Raw genomic sequence first — 20,358 nt, 5'->3', positions numbered from 1 at the left:
AATTTATCAGTCCAAATGTTTATAGTTAATTTTAAAACTATTTGGAAATTGTACATTTTTTGTCATTGTAACTTTGTAAATATATTCAGATAAATTCTTAAATTATATTAATTTTTGATTTGAAAAAATAAAATGTTTTGGACAAACTGTTCCTGAAAATAAAGAGTAACACATGTATCTGGTATTCTTCATTTTAATTGAAAATGCATAGCAAGAAAACTAGGCAGTAATCAGGAAGCTGGAATGGAATGAAAAATGTAACAAGCCATTGATAAAAACAGAGTAAAACATTATACGAATCACAAATGAGACCATTCTCAATTTGAAACTATGCAACTAAGTTGTTTTTATGTTGTAACATCCTGAGTATACACACAAAACAATCCAGAACACTTAGGAGTTATAAATAATAAAAGTAAACTTGTTCAACAGTTGTATTTTCTGGTCCACAAGTAGTTAGAAAATGACACAATGTACTTTTACCTCTTAACTCTCACAGGTATAATTTATTCAATTTCACGGAGAATAGGTGTTTGTAAATTTGTAAGACACACACATGCTTTCAAGATCTTATTAATATTTTTTTTTAACTGATGTGGGATGTGATGCAAAATTGAGAAAAGTTTCAGTCTTTGAATGGAACGCTCTACATGTATTCTTGCACAGGAAATCTTCCTGTTGTTGTTCACTTCCTCCTGTGTGAATTGTCCGTTGGTGAGGAAGGACGGAATGTTCAGTGAGACCCCTTCTGGTAGGATGTCCCGAATTGTGAAGCCCTTATCTGCAATGACCATGTCACCTGGTTGTAGATGTTGCAGTACTCCACAGTCAGCTGTTATGGCCTTATCTGAGGCACTTCCACCGTACAAGTTGCTTACAAAGGTTATTACACCATTAGGAGCCACACCAATTAGAGCCTTTAGTGTGGTCCGTCCTTTGTACTGGCTGTACAAATGACTTTGTGTGTCAAGTCTCTCTGTGTTACAAACAGAAACTTCCGTGCAGTCAAGCACAATCCTGCAGTTAGGAAATGGTTGGAAGCAATCTGGCAGCGATGTTTGATTCTTGGCTCTCGAGGGAATGTTGTTTTCCAGCATGCCAACATACAAAATGTCATACAGTGCACTAACAATTGTTGTAAAAATATTAGTTACTGTGCCTCTGCTGCAGTTAAACCTTATTGAAAGGTCTTCATGACCAAAATTAAGTTTGAGCTTGATCAGGGTTAGAAATAACTGGTCAAGTAGGGGCATCATTTGGACAGTCCAATCAGAATGATATTTAAGATCAAATCTGGAAAGAAGCGCTTCTAAAAACAGGACAGAAGCAGCATCGGGCAATCCAGTATAGTACTGGACCCTTTCAGGATTGTCAGATATTTGACTGAATGAGAAAGTCTGCTTCTGCTTCTCTACTTGTTTTTTAAGTTTTTCATTCTCTATTCTTAGCATGTCATTCTGAATCTCTAGCACCAGAAGACTTTGGGAAGAACTTGTGGAACTTGCAGTATCTGTCTGTGTAGCTGCATTGTTGGAATGATGTGGCTCATCTGATATTTCACTCTGATTTTCACCAATAGCTGGGACCTGCTCTTTTTTCTTCTTTTTTCTAACAGGGTTGTGGTCATCTGGGAACTGAAAAGACTTCCCGTCGTTCCATGCAAATCTTGTTGGCCCCGCAGCTTTTCCTTGAGGGAAGTGCCAACTGCAGACTCTTGAGTTGCAGTTTGGGGTGAAGTTTTCACGTCTGTGGAAGTGTTTAAAAAGACAGAGAGAAATTTCAGATCATACGCTAGCCCTCCATTAGTTATGATTAATACAAAAAAAAAAATAGAGATAAATAATAGAGAGAAGCTTCTTTCATCCAGATGAGAGAAGCTTCAAGAAACTTAAAACTTAAAGAAGTCCAGATGCTTTTCTTACACATCGTTGTACTAATTTGCTTTTAAGCTTACCAGAAAGATAAGTACTGGCAATAGAGCTGGGCGATATGGACCAAAATTCATATCTCGATATTTTTTAGCTGGATGGCGATATAAGATATATATCTCGATATTTTTTTAATCCCATAAAGTAAGAACAAAAAGAGAGTTCTTGGTCAAAGGTACTTGTCCCAGATGTCACACATGTAACTTTTATTAAGATACAACTGTAGATGTACACGAAAAAATTGTCAAAAATAAATTGTCATTGGCTGTGCTGTGCTGTGCTGGAAGAAGCTTGCCAGTGATCTCTTTTTTTTAGCTGTGTGTCCTACTGCTGCTTCTTCTTGGTCTGCAGACTCAGGCACGGCTGGATCAGTCAGCTCAGACAAACACGTACCCTGATAGCTGAGCAGAGACTCTGCCTCCAAGATGAGTTTATGTTTTAGTGCATTAATCTTCTCACTAGGGATGTATTTCGCCCTGAACCGTGGATCCACAAAAGAAGCCATGTCCAACAGGTCACTGGTGGATGGATCTGCATATTTATTGTTGAGGTAATCCACAATGCGGGTCTTGATGGATTTACACAGCTCACTATCCTCCTCTCCAGGTGCCAGGAGACTAGTGTTAAACAGGTGTAGCACAGGTCTGACATAGGACAGGGTCACATACTTCTCTCCTGAAAGTGCATCAGTGAAGTCCTGACAGGGTTTGAGAGCTTTCTGAACTGCTTCCAGGACCTCTATGTCCTGCCAAGTAGGGACTAGAGGTCTGGTTTTCATGTCGACAGAGAGGACTTTAGAAAGTGCTCTTTCCTGCTCCAGAACTCTCTCTATCATGAGAAGCCTTGATCCCCAGCGAGTTGTTGCCTCTGTGAGTAGCTGGTGACTTGGAAGACCCAGCTGTATTTGCACTTCAGCCAGCTCTCTTCTCTTCCTCCAGCTGTAGGAGAAGCTGCTGACGACTTTCTTACACAGAGAAGAAGCCCGGGTAATGCGGGCATCATCCATAGCATGTCCTGTGACACACAAAATACAAACTTTTAAAATCACTTTAATTGTTATGTTAAGATGCAAATCACTCAAAGGCAAATTAACATCCATCTCAGTTGTATAGAATGTGATGCATAAGACTTAACAATATTTGCAAAATGTGTCGTGTATTGTATAACCTAGAAATGGTTCTAGTTAAACTATCTTGGTAAAATCACCAGATCACCAAATGATTAGAACATGTTTTTTTTCGGTTTTTTTACACCTTTTAATCTCACTATGTATTTAAAAATGTATCCCTGTCTTGTCTCAGCTGTGGTCCTCATTTAGTGTCACAACTCAATCTAATACAAAGACAAATACACCCCAATACGTTTATTGGATTTAATAGGGATAGTTTATTTATTTGTTCAACTAACTTTCGATTTCTAAGTGATAGATGTATATGCTGGCTATGACTTATAAAAATATTTGTCTTGTGGTCCATAGGCATGTTTAGCTCTACAAGAGACTCTATACACTTTTCATTTATTAGCGTTTTTTTTTCCAAATCAAAAAATTCAGTATTGCACTTACCAATGGCCAGATGAAGCCTGTGACCAAAACACTGGATCCTCGACCACTTGTTCAGTTGAACCGCCTTGACAATATTAGCCCCGTTGTCAGTTGTTATAGCAACCAGTCCCGTCGGGTTGAGCTTCCAGGTTTTGAGCACATCCTGCAGGGCTTCAGCTATATGCTCTCCGGTGTGGTCTTGAGGAAAGTAGCTGGTCTGGAGACAGGCAGTTTTCAGTTCCCAGTCTTCCATGAAATGTATAGTCACACTCATATATGGCTCGCATGTCCTGCTGGACCACATGTCGGTTGTCAGTGCGAAGTGAGACACTTTGGTGAGCTGGGCAGCGAGACTCTGTCTAACATCAGTATACATTTTTGGCAGTGCTTCTCTGGTGAAGTATTTCCGGCTAGGTAACTGGTATCTTCGGTCAAGAGTTTTTAGCAGCTGTATAAAGCCCTCTTGTTCCACAGTTGAGATGGGGACCATGTCTTTAGCAATATGATAGGCCACTGCTTTAGTAATTTCCCCCCACTTCTCACTTTTTGTATCATATGGCACATGAGTGTTGTAAGGTGATCTGTTTCACGGCAGGAACCTCGGAAGACTTTGCGGTCTGGGCTACAGCACGCAATTTCACACACTCTTCATACTGCACTTTATGCCGCAGTTGTAAATGGTGGTAAAGATTAGTGGTGCTCGAACCTTTCGTTGCGACGCTTTTTCGACATTCTCTACAGAATACATTATTCTGCTGCTCATCTGACACTTTGAACCCGAACCATCTCCAAATAATTGAGCCATTGGTTTTCTTTTTTCCGACGAGCTCCTCTTCGCTAGCTCCTGTGTCCATCTTGTTGCCAACTGGAGGTTTAGCGATGGGGGAGGGGGTTTGTGTTCAGTGAGGGTGAGAGGCGGGGCAAACAAACCCAGACGAGAGAGAGGCAAAATAGCGGCTCCACAAGTGTAATTATAACGCAACATAGACTATATCGATATAAACGATATTGTCACAGCTTATGTCTTGTATAAAAATATATCGATATTTTTTAAAAAATCGATATATCGCCCAGCACTAACTGGCAACCTTTGCTAGCTATTTGTTGGTTAGGTCTTTATTTTGGTAATTAACTGGCACATAGGCTGGGGATTGTAATGTATTTTCTTACATAGACATCGCTTTTTGGACGTAATTTTTATTCCTCTGAGCGTCGAAAGCTAACTAAGTTTCATATATATAGCGAAGTGACCCTTAGCTCTCAATCTTTGCTTGGAGAAATAAAAATGACTTCAAAAATGCAACAACGTCTTTGTATTAAAAAAAACACAATAAAATCCATTGTCTATATAAGTACAATTACTGGTAAAAGCCAGTTTGTCTTTTAGTAGCGGGTTTTAATTGTTCATCACTAGCTATATTAGCTAACTAAAGTAAGAGCCCACTAGCTCTTATCTTACAAATTTATTCATTCACTTACGAGTTGTAACATACCTTATCAACTTCAGCCACTTCCTCTTCTCTCTCTTTTCACAAGGAAACCGGTAAAATGACAGATTAGACTGTTGTTTTGAGCCAGATTGGTTAAAACAACCAGGAACACAGCACTGTGTCATATTGAACACAGGAGCGTTTAGACCCGGAAGTAGGATTCGTCGGATTCGTCGCGTCATCACTGAACAACCGGATAGGCTGCCCAAGTGCTTTGGATGACGAAGAGTCGGAGGACTGGGCTCCGACGGTCAATCTCGGCTACGAACGAAAACCCAGATCGGAATCAGTTCTCAAACGAGAGAAAAGAATGAAGCTTAAGGCAGAACAGCATCGATGTGCAGAGGCGATTTTGGATATGCAACAGACGGCTGAGAGCCCGAGACACCCTTCAGAGGTGTCTCGTTAGACCGCTGAGAATGGTTTACCTTGAAACAAACAACTGTCACTCTAACGAAGTCCTAAGGATGTGGCATGTTTGTTGACGTTAAAGCCGCTACCGCTAACTGTTAGCGTGTTTAAGATAAAGCAATATAAGAACAAACACTCACCCTTGCAAACACCAAACTGTATCCATCACGGAGACGTTTTGTTCCAAGGTTGTGGACCCACCCGCTGACAAAAAAATTGTACGCCTCCAGACTCTTGAAAGCTTTCATTTGCTGCCTAGTGTAGTAAGAAGTCTGGAGGACCAAGTAGTTGGTGATATCCACAGCCTCGATAGTAGGCAAATCCTTTACTTCTGTGGTGTATTCGGACATTTTCAAAGAATACGGATCACGTCCGATATATTTTTTTAACTGTCTGTTTATATCTCTCCCGAGAAACAGGGTCTAAAGTTGCACAATAGCTGCTCTCCTGACTCTCCACAGTGTCCTCCATGTTTACTTCCGCCCTCCACTCAAAAATCGCGCTGCCTCCGCACGTCATCAGAACCACGTGACCGCAACCCAACTATTGGGATACAGCCTAAAGCTGTTCCAATTCTCAGCACCGGTCCTCTCTTTCCCTGAGTCCTTAGCAAATCTCCTTCCCACGATGACGTTTCCATCGAGGGCAAGAAAAAGAGTTAAGGAAAAGGAGATAGGCGCTACTTTTGAAATAACACCCCACATGGCTACGTTGGTCTGCTTAGCCACGTGACCGCACAGCAACAAATCACAGCAGAGCCGGAAAAGGAGGCGGAGCAAAGTGTGTGTGCAGTCGAGCAGAGAGAGCTGCTTTTTCATGAAACGGGAGTAAAGTAGTAAACTTACAGGAACATATACCACTGCCAACGTTGGGATTAATTTCTGCATCGATCTGCACACTAGTGATGGGCAGATGAAGCCCCATGAAGCACTGGAGCTTTTCATCCAATTGGTTCACCCCAACGCGAAGCTTCATGAAGCTTCATTTGCTCTAGCAGGACACCTACTGGACGTAAAAATAATAGCTGGCATGAATTTGAAGAGTGTGGCATTTTGCACACAGCCTGTAAATGTCAACAACAAAAGGAGTGTGTAAAACATGTATATTGTAGTGATGGCAGTATACTGTGTATATTTATGCTGGCAGTATGGAAAATGATTATTTGCGGCAAAGTTCGAACCGCTTCATGAACCAGTCACGTGGTACAGCCGGGCAGCGAGGCTTCGGACGTCATTATTTTCAGCTCCTCCCATAAATGAAGCAAGCCTCGATACGCGCTTCGCGGAAACGCCCCCTCCATTACTCGACACACGCTCCGAAGCCTCGATACAGAACGTCCCATCACTACTGCACACCCTTGTGTCCTGGATCGTAGCCGAGATCAGCGTGAACCACGTGGGTCTCTGCTCCCTGATCTGTTTCTTAAGACTTCCAGCTTCATCACGGAGTTTCTCTCGGTTTGTGGGCTCATATAAAGGTAAGCACCGAGCCAACTTTAATGTGGGTTCAGTTTATGTTGTTGCTGTTAAGAATAATAGATTGCTTGGTATACACTGGAGTTAGACAGTCTGTAGAGCAGAGGCGGAGCCAGACATTTGAAACACCCGGGGCTTAGCCCTAAAGGGTAGTATGCATGTGGGATTTTTTTATTTTATTTATTTATTTATTTATTTATTTATTTATTTATTTATTTATTTTTTTGGGGGGGGGGGGGGGTAGAAATGACTGAAAGATTAATAGGCTCTGTTTTGAGTTTTGTTCAGAAAAGAATGACTTCATATAGCGAAAAATATATATCTCATATGCAGAACACCTTAAACTAGTTTTTTAATTGAGCAGCAAGGCAGAACAAAGTCGGAGTTGTATCAAGACACGAGGACTAAACCCCAATTCAACCAGACCCAGAACTGATCCGGAATTAAAACTGGACTACAACAGTTCAAAATCAGGACTATATAGGATTTAACCAAGACAGAACAAGAATCAGAACTAGATGATAGTAGCACTAAAAAATCATCATAGACCTGCACTACACTTGTTTTTTTAATTCTACCAAAGTCCACTATTTAGATTGAGAAAAGTTTATATAATTATTTAGCCTTGTTGTGCAAACAAGCCTGCATAACTTAATAAATGTAGAATTTGAAAAATAGCAAACCTAAAAAGAAACACTAGGTACGAGATACATGAGTACCTATGATACGGTGATACTTTTGGTAAACAACCATTTGACTAACATGTGTGTCTCACCTGCTCTTGTTCATCTCTGTTCTGTCCTCATTCTCCTCTCTGTTCCTCTCTCTCTCTCTTTGTGCTGACAATCATCAAATATACAGTTGAAACCAGATATTTACAAACTCTTCAGATCAAAACAAACACTTTTTTAATTGTAACATCAAATCAGACTAAATGTTTATTTTTTTAGATTGATAAATAAAAAAACATATTTGTTAACTTTAAGAGGAAAGAGAGAAATTGTCTGTATTTCTTAATTGCAAATGGCACCAAATTGTATTCAAAATTGAGCCACACTTATGGAGCTCCACAGTTCTTTTTCTGGTTTGGTTGACATCTGTTGATTTTACCCATTTCCACCAATTTACTCACATGGACTCTACTAACCTATCAGAAGCTTCTTCAGCTCAGAATGGAATCGTCTGGAGTTTTCTTATTAATTAACAATAAACTTAGTGTATATGTACTCCTAAATTTGATCAAAGTGATAAAAAATAGACAGCTGTCTCTCTTTATTCTGACATTTAACTAATTCAAAATATATTTCAATATTTATCTAAAACAAAAGTTTAATCTAAATTGATGTTGTACAGTAAAAATGTTTTATGTTTTCTCCCTAAAGTGTATGTAAATATCTGGTTACAAATGTGAATATCCTGCTGTGTACTGAAATCCCTCTTGTTTTGCATAGAAATATACTGAACAACATACAAAACATAACATATAAAATAACAAATAACACAGAGGGAGCAATCAGGGAATGGGTAACAGGAGGGAAACACAGCTGGGACAAATCAGAACTGACGAGACCAAAGAAGCGTAAACTGAACACACTGAGAAAAGACAGAGACCTTCAAAGTAAAACAGGAAACACATAACACAGACACAGGCTCATAAGCAGGCACTACAAAGGGAACAGAGACGTGGGAACAGGGCACACACAAACACTGACTGAACACGGGGATATAGGAACTTAAGATACACATAGACACGAACTAGACAAGGGGATGCAGGTGATAGGGGAGACAGAGCAACTAAAGAAGACAGAGACATAAGCCATAAGACAGAACTCAAAGAAACCAAAAACTAGAAAGTATAAATAATATCATAAACTCCAAAAACCCTGGGTCGACGACCCAGGCATCCTAACAGTACCCACCCCCCCCCCCCCCCCCCCCCCTTAAGGGCTGGCTTCCAGACAGCCCAAACCAAAACATCAAAAACAAAAAAAAAACAACCCAACCAGGGTGGGCGGCGGGGGAAACAGGACGGAGGGCTCGAAACAAACCAAACAAGGAGCCAGAAACAACAAAACAAAACAAAAAAGTGCAAACAGAAGAAAACACAGAAACAAAGTCCAAAACAACAGTATAAATAATATCATAAACTCCAAAAACCCTGGGTCGACGACCCAGGCATCCTAACAAGTAAAGCTGTGGGTTGTGGGAATGAACCATAATGTTTTATCTAGGGGTCTAGATTTATGCCTGTAGTGCACTGCCATGTAAATAATTTGCATTTACTGAATATATACTGACTGAGTCCCACTGTTCAAAAGTTGAATAAAGAAACAAACTAATTTTTGCCTCTTTTTTTTAATTTTATTGAAACCACCTTATAGAACATCACATCAGTTACAATGTAGAATCCATGTCATTTATCAGAATCAGAATACTTTATTCATCCCGAGGGAAATTAGGGGTTACAGCAGGCAGCACGCTAATGGCGCATGCGCACTCACAAAGGAACCTTCTGACCAACTTTACACAAACATCACATTGGGCAGACATGTCAGAAGGTAGGCTGATAGGAAAAAACAACGAAAATACACTACATGAGGTAAGAGGAGGAGAAAAAAAACTCCACTCAGACTGAGCTCCTAGTGGGAGAACAGTTTGAGAACAGAAAAAACACCTCAGCACAAAAGCACATGACTATCAATACACCATAGAAACACGAGACAAGCAACAGGGGCGGGTAAAGGGTAAGAGAGAGCCGGTGTAGACAGCGCATCCGGTCCTGCAGCATCTGTGCTGGTCCAGTTGACTGCTATCTTCCCCGGTAGGGCACAAGCATCGAAGGCGTTGGAAAGGGAGGGGGGATGAGTGAGTGCTTATCAGTGTAAGTGTGTGTGTGTGCGTGTCCATAGTTTAGCTGAGACAGTGTCCTTCGGCCTATCAGGCTAAGTAAATAGTCTTCCAGCCAATCCAGGTGTCCTTGCATGGGATGGGAAGAATAGCCGTAACACAGTCGTTATCAGGGAGTGATTGTTCGGCTCCAGCCTCCGGCCTGCAGCTGGTGCCGTTATGGGGGTCCGCAATCTCAATGTTGATTTTGTAAATTTCAATGCGAGCAGCCCAGGAGAATTTTTGGCTGCCCTAACACTCCGACACTGGCCTCTCGATCTCCCGTTGGAGAGCCACGATCCTCCCCATGATGATATCAAACTTCTGTTCCATGGTGTTGCCATTCTTTTGATTCTGAGACCTCACAGCTGCAGTGATCTGTTCCGTGATGTCGTCCAACTGTCGCTCAAGGGTCTCATTTTGAGCAGGCCTCTCTCTGATGTTTCCCCCCATACGCTTGAGCCTTCACAGCAGCTGTAAGCATCTCCAAGGTGTTGACCATATTACGTTCGTTGTGAGAGGTCGCGCCTCATCTCATCTCTTCAATTCCAGCGGGCAGCCTTAGGGGGGTTTGAACAGCCGGTTCCGCTCTCTTATTTCTCCGATAAACCAGGGCCAAGCCAACTCCGATCAGCACGAACCCTGTTATCATGGTTCCGAATAGATAGATATCTTCAGCGTCCTCGATCGACAGTCCCGCCAGACACATGACTCTCCAGTTCTGCCACCCGTCCATCGTGTATCCGGCAGGGAAAGTCCCTCCAGGGCACTCGGGCTCTCCCGAGCCCAGACTTCTCGTTGAGAAAAGGGTGTCAATAGCATTCAGAGACCAGTTAATCAAATCCATAATTCTCTTTTAGGTTTTAGAGAATGACCGTGTGAGTCTATTCCAGGGAAAGTAATGCACACGAAACAGACAAGGACATAGAGGCTAAGCAGGGAAGATAAGGGTGAGGAGGAGAGGAGAAAAGTGCGACCGCCTTCGCTGAGAGCCAAAGAAGAAAAATGATTTTATAGTTTACAAATGACAAAATGTTTACACAAAATCACGAGTGTTTACATGATATCACTCACTACTAACATTACTTTATTTACTGTATCTTTTGAAAAAATACAGCAATTTTAACAGCACAAGACTTAAGAGTATTTAACAGGAGCAGGTTTCATTTTTCCCTGGTTTTATTATCACACTGTTCACCAAAACGCAGCAAACCTTCACCATCTTATCCAGAAGGGTCACCTCTTCACCCTCACAAGGAAGAAGTAATCTGATTGGCATGGTGGTATGTTTGAAGCAGGTCCCTTGTGTAGCACTGGAACCCAGTCACGATGTGATTCATCCATTTAATAGGCTGGTTTGCTGCAATAATGCCAAATAATTAGCAACTCTATAAATAGAAGGTAGTTCTGCAAAATCACTCAGTAGAATGTTTGTTGTCATTTGCTATGAGCTCAGAGCGCATAGAAAATAAAACTAATAGGCTATAAAGATTGATATGAACATATTTAGAACTTACCGGAATGAAAATGTCTGGAGCACCAACAGATATTTGGAGATGGAATAGAACTGCACGTCAGCTCGTCTCACAGCTGCTCTCCAGGCTAGACGCCTTTGTTTGGTAACATCGATACACGAGCTGCCTCGTGTTGCTTCCAGGTTGGGAAAGAATGAAAAGATAAACCATTTTCAAGCTTATTTTCTTGCTGGTCGTGCGATCGAACATTGCAGCCGACCACACAGCAAATACGAACCATGGCTGTTGTCTGTGCCTTCGCTCCCTTTTCACTTGCGCTAGACCCCCAAAATGGCGGATCGGGCCAAAATCCTTTCCACGCCCACCCCCGTGACATCACGCTCCAAAGCCCTATTCCATTACAGAATACAGAATACATGCCCCAAAATGTATTCTGTAACGTATTCCGTTACGTTACTCAATGACATTAACGTATTCTGAATACTTTGGATTACTTAATATATTATCATGCTTTTTACAACAACGTGAATGTACTATTGCTGGGTGATTCATTACTATTACTGAAGGTCCGCGACTCCGAACTGTAGTAAAGGGACCTCTGACTAATACGGCGGGGTCCCTGTCGGCTCGTAGCCGAAAAATAGCTTTACTTTGTTGTGTGGGTCAACTTTTCTTGCGAGAGACAGAGAGAGGCGTTGAAAGACTGCTCCAACAGAACTTATTGTTTTCGGAGGAAAACACGAACACGGTGTACAGTCGAGTCTTAATAGCTTACTTACAACTGGGCTCGTCAGGCACTCTTCTTGGCTGAAGTGGTTATTATTATATTTACATGCTTCCAGCTCCCATTTTTCCTCGATGACAGCTCGTACTTTTCCACTCCCCCTTTTCTCCCTCCTCGCGCTCACAGACCCATAATGTGTATGGCAGTCCATTCTCCCTGCAACACGGACTACACTGCCCATGATGCTACATTCTTTAGAGCTATGCTTGTAGCATTCTGCCTGTTAGCTTAGCACAACAACAACAACAACGAAAAGGCGCTCTCTCACCCAGGAAACACACAGTCGCAGAGAGCAAGAGAGCGTCGCCCTGTAACCATGGCAACCGTAACGCTGCCGCCTGGAACAACAGAACGTAGCTGTCAAACAAAACCCAAACAGTCCTGACCCGCGACAAAATGAAACAGGAAAGTACCGCAGTGTAATCCATTTATTTCAACAAAGTAACTGTATTCTGAATACCACCTTTATAAACGGTAACTGTAACGGAATACAGTTACTCATATTTTGTATTTTAAATACGTAACGGCGGTACATGTATTCCGTTACTCCCCAACACTAAAGGAAGAGGAGCTCGTGAACTGGAACCACCACAGCAAAAGAGAGTGACGCCATATGTGCAGAAGAATGCAGTGACATATGATGTTCCTTCTTCCTGATATTGCTGTCATTCGGAACCGCTACGTTGATCACTACGGCCGTCTTCTTCTGTTTGTCTACCACCACTATGTCCGGTTGGTTAGCCACCACCATTTTGTCCGTCTGTATCTGGAAGTCCCACAGGATCTTAGCTCGGTCATTCTCCACCACCCTTGGGGGTATCTCCCATTTTGACCTCGGGACTTCCAGGTTATACTCGGCACAGATGTTCCTGTACACTATGCCGGCCACCTGGTTATGGCGTTCCATGTATGCCTTGCCTGCTAGCATCTTGCACCCTGCTGTTATGTGCTGGATTGTCTCTGGGGCATCTTTACACAGCCTGCACCTGGGGTCTTGCCTGGTGTGATAGACCCCAGCCTCTATGGATCTGCACATATATATATATATATATATATATATATATATATATATATATATGCTCCCAGGCCTCTGGTAGAGGACCCAAGCTTGAAGGATAAACCGCCCGCAGGGGCGTGCTGGGTGTTATTATTTATATATGTATATATATATATAGACATATATATGTATATGTATATAGACATGTATATATGTATATGTACATGACAGCATTGCTGTCCAGCATTGTGTTTATCAAAACTCTTTTTACAAATCCTGCTGCGTGTGTGTCCCCCAGGTGATTAACAGGAGGAGAAGAGTCTGGTGGTGCAACGGAGGAACAATTTCATCCATTTGGACTCAGCTCAGCCACTACAGAGGAAACAATCAATGACTTCAACACAAAAGGTGAGAAAAATATCACAGTTACAATTAGGGATGCACCGATACCGTTGCTGGTATCGGGTATTGGGGCCGATACTGTAAAATGTGTGTGTACTCATATTCGTAAAAGTTAAGCGATACCATGAACCGATAATAATGTAGCCCGGATGGGAATTTGGGAGTAGATACTCATAATTCCTATGGACTTAAACGCCACGGTAACATAAGGTGTTCACAGTTGATGTTTTGTGATGTAACTGTACCCAGAATGTAATTTGCCCTGTAATATGTCACAAGGTAAATACAGGTAATTAGAGCAATCAAACTGTTATGTTAATCATAAAGTATTATTTTATGGTATGTAACTCTGAATGGAGTTTAAATATTGTTCAGAGTTCTAATTTCTTGTAACAGAAGTTACAAGAAAATACAAAGATCATATTTTATAAGCACACATTGAAACAACAATATCATCAGTTGAACTTGAAATTTCTTATGCGTAAAAGATTTTCTCTGCTGATCAATATTTCTTCAATAATGTCATTTTCATTACAACTCTCATTGTAGCACATCATTGTAATGTGATACTGCCACCAGAAGGTGGTGGAAACACACCAACAATGTGTTTGTTGACATGTTTGATTCCACCAATGAAGGGAGTTTCAGTTTGTTCCACGACTGCATTTCACTCACTGCCTCTGTTTGTATCTCTGTCACTGCAGGACCAACATGGAGCGAGAAGTCAGCGCTCTCAGGAGGCCGACAAACCTCACAGAAGAAAGGGAGAGAAAAGCTACAGCTGTGATGAGTGTGGAAAGTCTTTTACCCGGGCTGGACACTTAAAAACACACCAACTCATCCACAGTGGAGTTAAACCTCACAGCTGTGACTTGTGTGGAAAGTCTTTTACCCGGGCTGGACACTTAAAAAGACACCAACTCATCCACAGTGGAGTTAAACCTCACAGCTGTGACTTGTGTGGAAAGTCTTTTACCCAGGCTGGATATTTAAAAACACACCAACTCATCCACACTGGAGTTAAACCTTACAGCTGTGACTTGTGTGGAAAGTCTTTTACCCAGGCTGGACACTTAAAAAAACACCAACTCATCCACAGTGGAGTTAAACCTCACAGCTGTGACTTGTGTGGAAAGTCTTTTATCCTGGCTGGAAGCCTAAAAACACACCAACTCATCCACAGTGGAGTTAAACCTTACAGCTGTGACTTGTGTGGAAAGTCTTTTATCCTGGCTGGAAGCCTAAAAACACACCAACTCATCCACAGTGGAGTTAAACCTTACAGCTGTGACTTGTGTGGAAAGTCTTTTACCCTGGCTGGAAGCCTAAAAACACACCAACTCATCCACAGTGGAGTTAAACCTTACAGCTGTGAGTTGTGTGGAAAGTCTTTTACCCTGGCTGGACACCTAAAAACACACCAACTCATCCACAGTGGAGTTAAACCTTACAGCTGTGAGTTGTGTGGAAAGTCTTTTGCCTGGGCTGGAGACTTAAAAAGACATCAACTCATCCACAGTGGATTTAAACCTTACAGCTGTGACTTGTGTGGAAAGTCTTTTACCCTGGCTGGAAGCCTAAAAACACACCAACTCATCCACAGTGGAGTTAAACCTTACAGCTGCGACTTGTGTGGAAAGTCTTTTACCGAAGCTGGAAGCTTGAAAAAACACCAACTCATCCACAGTGGAGTTAAACCTTACAGCTGTGACTTGTGTGGAAAGTCTTTTACCGAGGCTGGAGACTTGAAAAAACACCAACTCATCCACAGTGGAGTTAAACCTTACAGCTGTGACTTCTGTGGAAAGTCTTTTACCCTGGCTGGGAACTTGAAAAAACACCAACTCATCCACAGTGGAGTTAAACCTTACAGCTGTGACTTGTGTGGAAAGTCTTTTACCCAGGCTGGACACTTGAAAAAACACCAACTCATCCACAGTGGAGTTAAACCTTACAGCTGTGACTTGTGTGGAAAGTCTTTTACCCTGGCTGGAAGCTTGAAAAAACACCAACTCATCCACAGTGGATTTAAACCTTACAGCTGTGACTTGTGTGGAAAGTCTTTTACCCAGGCTGGACACTTGAAAAAACACCAACTCATCCACAGTGGATTTAAACCTTACAGTTGTGACTTGTGTGGAAAGTCTTTTACCGAGGCTGGACACTTGAAAAAACACCAACTCATCCACAGTGGAGTTAAACCTTACAGCTGTGACTTGTGTGGAAAGTCTTTTACCCAGGCTGGACACTTGAAAAAACACCAACTCATCCACAGTGGAGTTAAACCTTACAGCTGTGACTTGTGTGGAAAGTCTTTTACCCAGGCTGGACACTTGAAAAAACACCAACTCATCCACAGTGGATTTAAACCTTACAGCTGTGACTTGTGTGGTAAGTCTTTTACCCAGGCTGGAACCTTAAAAAAACACCAACTCATCCACAGTGGACTTAAAGCACACAACTGTGAGTTGTGTGGTAAGGCTTTTGCTCTAAATAGCGACTTACACAGGCATCTAGTTACCCACTCTGGAATTAAGGCGTAGAGCTGCGACTTGTGTGGAAAAAGTTTCAGTGACAAACGGTACCGAAATATTCACCTACGGATTCAGACTGGAATTGATGTTTCCTGCTGTGATCAGTGTGGGAAACTGTTTACAACAGATGCACAGTTACAACAACACACTGAGGAGAGACCTTATAAATGTGACCTGTGTGAGAAGACTTTTAAAGCTCCAAATCAGCTGAAAAAACACCAACAGATCCACTCCAGAAAGTAACTCTAGAAGTGCAGTTACTGTGAGGATGTATTGATTTTTTATCTTGTAATTTTAACCTGATTGTTTGGAAAAAGTCTGATCAGTAAACTTATGGAGTTATACTGAATGAACTGTTTGGAAAAATGAAGAAGTAACCTGAGTTTTATAGTGTAAACAGTAAAATGTAATTGGACGTTGGCAGAGATGCTTTTTATTTCAGGCGACGTTCAGGATAAAAACGTTGAAGGAATTCTCTGATTTACAATGTCTTTGTTTAGGAGTGGAGCGAAGCACACTGATCCATTTCTCAACCCTGTCGTCACTGTGGTGGTGGGAAAGCGTTTCTCTTTAACCTTTGTGGAAAAACCTCCAATCACGAACGGGACCTAAAACCACATCAACGTAGACACACTGGAGACAAAATGAACTACTGCAAAGAATGTGGGAGAGGCTTCCACACACCAAGTACATTAAAAATATGTCTGTGAAGGTTCTCAGTCATCCAGGTCATCGTAGTCAAAGGAGCTTGCAAAGAAAAGCGCCTGGACTTCTTTAAGTTGCTTGAAGACGTTTCACCTCTTATCCGAGAAGCTTCTTCAGTTCTAAGGTCAAATGGTGGAGAGTCCCAGATAAAAACCTAGTGGGAGTAACCCCCCACAGAGGGACAAAAGGACCCCCTGATGATCCTCTAATCGCCTGAGCCAAGGTGTGAAATTGGGTGTGGGACCCAATCAGCCAGAGTTTCGGGTGTGTTCATTGTGAAACCTGGCCCCACCTTGTCATGCGAATTCCTGAGGTCAGATGGCCCAGGATGTGAGTGGGCGTTAAGGCGTCTGGGAAGGGATCTCAAAACTGGATTATAGATGGCAGAGAGTTGGTGTCGTAAACCCCCGACTCTATTCAAAGATGGTCGCTCACAGTGGACATAGATGGCTTCTTTCACTCCTCTTTCAAACCATCTGTCCTCTCTGTCCAAAATGTGAACATTGGCATCCTCGAAAGAGTGTCCTTTATCCTTAAGATGCAGATGGACTGCTGAGTCTTGTCCTGCTACACAGGACAAGACTAACAAGACCACAAGACTAACAATGAACACACCCGAAACTCTGGCTGATTGGGTCCCACACCCAATTTCACACCTTGGCTCAGGTGATTAGAGGATCATCAGGGGGTCCGTTTGTCCCTCTGTGGGGGTCACTCCCACTAGGTTTTTATCTGGGACTCTCCACCATTTGACCTTAGAACTGAAGAAGCTTCTCGGATGAGAGGTGAAACGTCTTCAAGCAACTTAAAGAAGTCCTGACGCTTTTCTTTGCAAGCTCCTTTGACTACATTAAAAATACATGACCTCTTCAAAAAGCACATCTGTGACCAGTGTGGGTCATCCTTCACCACTGCAGGAGGGACACCATACAAGTGCAGACACTGTGACAAAAGCTTCTCACAATCAGGTCATCGTAACAAACATGAACGTACACACATGGAAGTGAACTTCAGCTGTGACCAGTGTGACAAGAGCTTCAGGAATCTCAGTTCATACTCCGAACACAAACGATCCCACGCTGTAAATAAACTGTTTCACTGTTACCAATGTGCAAAAACCTTCACTTCATTATCTGCTCTGTGCAAACATCAGCCTGATCATGCAGGACTGAAATCACTGGATCACAATGAATCTGAAGAGAGAGAAAGATCCTCTTCTGGTTTCAGGGTCAGACTTAAAAACCTTGAGATCAGGCTCCACAGAGTTCAGATGGAATCTCCTGTAAAGAGTGTCAGCTGATGCCACACTTGGATCTGATGAGGTAGCTCTGATTTCTGGAGCTGCAGTGAATAATTCTGAATGTTACATTTAGGAAGCTGCATGTATAGATATGCATAGATATGCATATCAAGTTTTTTTTTCCTTTGGGGGATTTTAATTCTCTAAAATTATCTCTGTTACATTTTAATCTTTGTTCCCTTAGGACACAGTAGTGTTTAGTAGTTGTACTTGTTACTGTATTATTAAAGTTATAGGAATGTCTTTTTTACCAAACCAATAATGTATCAGAATTGCAGATATGGATATATATTTCAATTTCTTTTATTTGAACTTTCTTAGTGTTTCCAAAATTAACTTAATGTGGGGTAATGTATTCATTTAATGTGTTACCTCTGTTAAATTTCAATCCTTCATTCATATTTAACCTTTTGCTGTTGTAAAATCTTCTCTTAAATCCTTTTCTCCCAAAACTACAAATATTTTCACAGCAGTTGCTCTTAAAACCTCCAAAATGAACTAAATCTGTCCACCAGCTTTGAAACAACACCTGCTGTGACTTTATGTCCAGAAAAAAAGAAACTCAAGCTGAACTGGTTTTGGGCTGTACTTCCATGTAATGCCAGTTTGTACCAGAAGATGGAGCAGTGAGTCAGTGTAACCTTTATTCAATTAGGCAAAGAACACAATCTTATTCACAGTGGCAGCAAAGAAATGTTGAAAGTTAAAAACAGCAGCACACATCAGAACCATTTTAAAGATCACAGGTGACTACTTTTACGTAATTCAAATTCTGTTAAACCTCTATTTTTTTGCTCCTCCTTTCACTTTAGTGTATTTAGTCATTGAAGTCCACATGTTGTTTTTTAATGAATTTTGATCCACATGTTCTGCAGCTGTTTTCTTGTTGATTTGAAGTTTGTATTATGAAATCCTGATAATGTTAAAGTGTTAGTTATATTTGATGAAGTCTGTGTAGAGTTTATCTTATTATCTTATTAAACAGTTTGGTGTGAAAAATAAAGAAATGGTCTCAGAACAAGTAGTTTGACCCATTATTTCTGATTCAAACTAATTTAACTGTTTTCAGTGGTACATGTGGAGGTTTATCACAGGAGGCGACTTGGCTGTTCTCCACTCACACTGAAGAAGGATCCTGCAGCTCATTAAAAACTCTAAAATGATCTTGAAAGAACATATGTTTGATTTTTCTTAAAAACATGCTGTTGGCATGAAGCTTTGAGACAGTGTTTTTAAGAGTCATTGTGGTTAACATCTCACACATTCCAATAAAGCAGATGTTCCTGCATTGCAACAGCGGTTTGCAGTTGCAATGCAGGATTGTGCTGCTGCTCGTCTACAGGACTCTCATGGAGCACCACTTTGAAACTTTGTAACTCTCTCTGCAAAATACAATATATAAAGACCAATGCTGGGCAATTAATTATATAGTTACTTCTTCAAAAAAGTTACTGAGTATTGCAAACAACAAAGATTTTTGCAGCTGTTTACCTAAAAATGCTGCTAAGGGATTTTTTTTAAACAAACATTTCAAACTATTTACAGAACAATCAGGTGTTCTGCATCAAATCTGATGCCACACAAATTATTTGTGCCTCTCCAAAAAATAATTTCTGTCCACTATGAGATAAAGGAGAACATCAAAAGCCTGATACCTGCAGGCCTGACAACAGGAGATGTATCACTCCTGTAACATTTAGCAGCCGCCTCATTGTTCTGACACACACAACAAAACTATTGACTACACTACACACTAACTATACAAGATTTGCGCTAAACGTTGCAAATCTCTCACATCTCAAAACACTGCCGTCACTCCTAAATTTTCCTCTTCTTAACAACTTCCGTTTCTTAACAACCAAATGCCATGTTTTGATTGGTCGGCATGGTACATTTTTTGACCAATGGGAAAGGGTGGGGTGTTTTGGTTTTGTCTTTGCTCACAGGCGGAGAGTGCTTTATAACGTTTTCTTTATAAAATGACGTTTTTACCATTTCTTCCCCCAGTAAATGTAAACAACAATATTCTGGAAGAAAACCAAACACTGGATTTTTTTTTAATCACAACTCTGTTTTTTATGTGGCCTATCAACACAATTTGAAACCTGGTATAAAGTCCACTCTTTTTACGTCACTTGTTCCATCTGTCCTGCTCACATCTCCAATGGTTGTACACGTTGTCATTAACGTGGCTTCACTCCACATTAGCCACGCCACTTTGCTAGCTAAAACACCGGTTTCGGCACATAAGGACGCTGTCATAGCCTGTCAACGACGTTGATTAGCTGCGCATATACGAATTTGAATCACGTGATTGGCTGGACTATGGGATGAGGTGCCATTGTTCTAATCCCATACTGGAGCAGCCAGTCACTTACTGACTAACACTGCAAAACAGAATTGTTAACGTATTCACTTCAATTTCAAT

The 20,358-nt window shown here is 41.4% G+C and overlaps 3 protein-coding genes across 3 annotated transcripts in view; 2 read left to right on the top strand and 1 right to left on the bottom strand.

Moving 5' to 3' along the window:
• Positions 1-15,983, top strand: part of LOC146578539 (uncharacterized) — a 63,583-nt gene extending 47,600 nt beyond the window's left edge. The window contains exons 4-5 of the mRNA XM_085268650.1: positions 14,167-15,715; positions 15,800-15,983. Of these exons, the coding sequence (XP_085124776.1) occupies positions 14,167-15,715; positions 15,800-15,934 (1,684 nt within the window). The 3' untranslated portion in view covers positions 15,935-15,983. The remainder of the gene's footprint in view (positions 1-14,166; positions 15,716-15,799) is intronic.
• Positions 1-20,358, top strand: part of LOC146578510 (hemicentin-2-like) — an 871,231-nt gene that overhangs the window by 94,742 nt on the left and 756,131 nt on the right. The gene's annotated exons all lie outside the window — the stretch shown is intronic.
• Positions 180-5,159, bottom strand: LOC146578540 (uncharacterized). The gene is made up of 2 exons (XM_085268680.1): positions 4,965-5,159; positions 180-1,746 (listed from the first exon to the last, which is right to left on the bottom strand). Exons 1-2 carry the CDS (start codon positions 5,141-5,143, stop codon positions 507-509), a joined length of 1,419 nt encoding a protein of 472 aa, XP_085124806.1. The 5' UTR covers positions 5,144-5,159; the 3' UTR covers positions 180-506.

This window comes from Mchenga conophoros, linkage group LG3 (assembly GCF_057382185.1).
Source record: "Mchenga conophoros isolate Kocher_MC1m ecotype Shallow Benthic linkage group LG3, M_conophoros_male_GT1.1, whole genome shotgun sequence".
Lineage (NCBI taxonomy): Eukaryota > Metazoa > Chordata > Actinopteri > Cichliformes > Cichlidae > Mchenga > Mchenga conophoros.
This window is presented reverse-complemented; position numbering and strand designations above follow the sequence as displayed.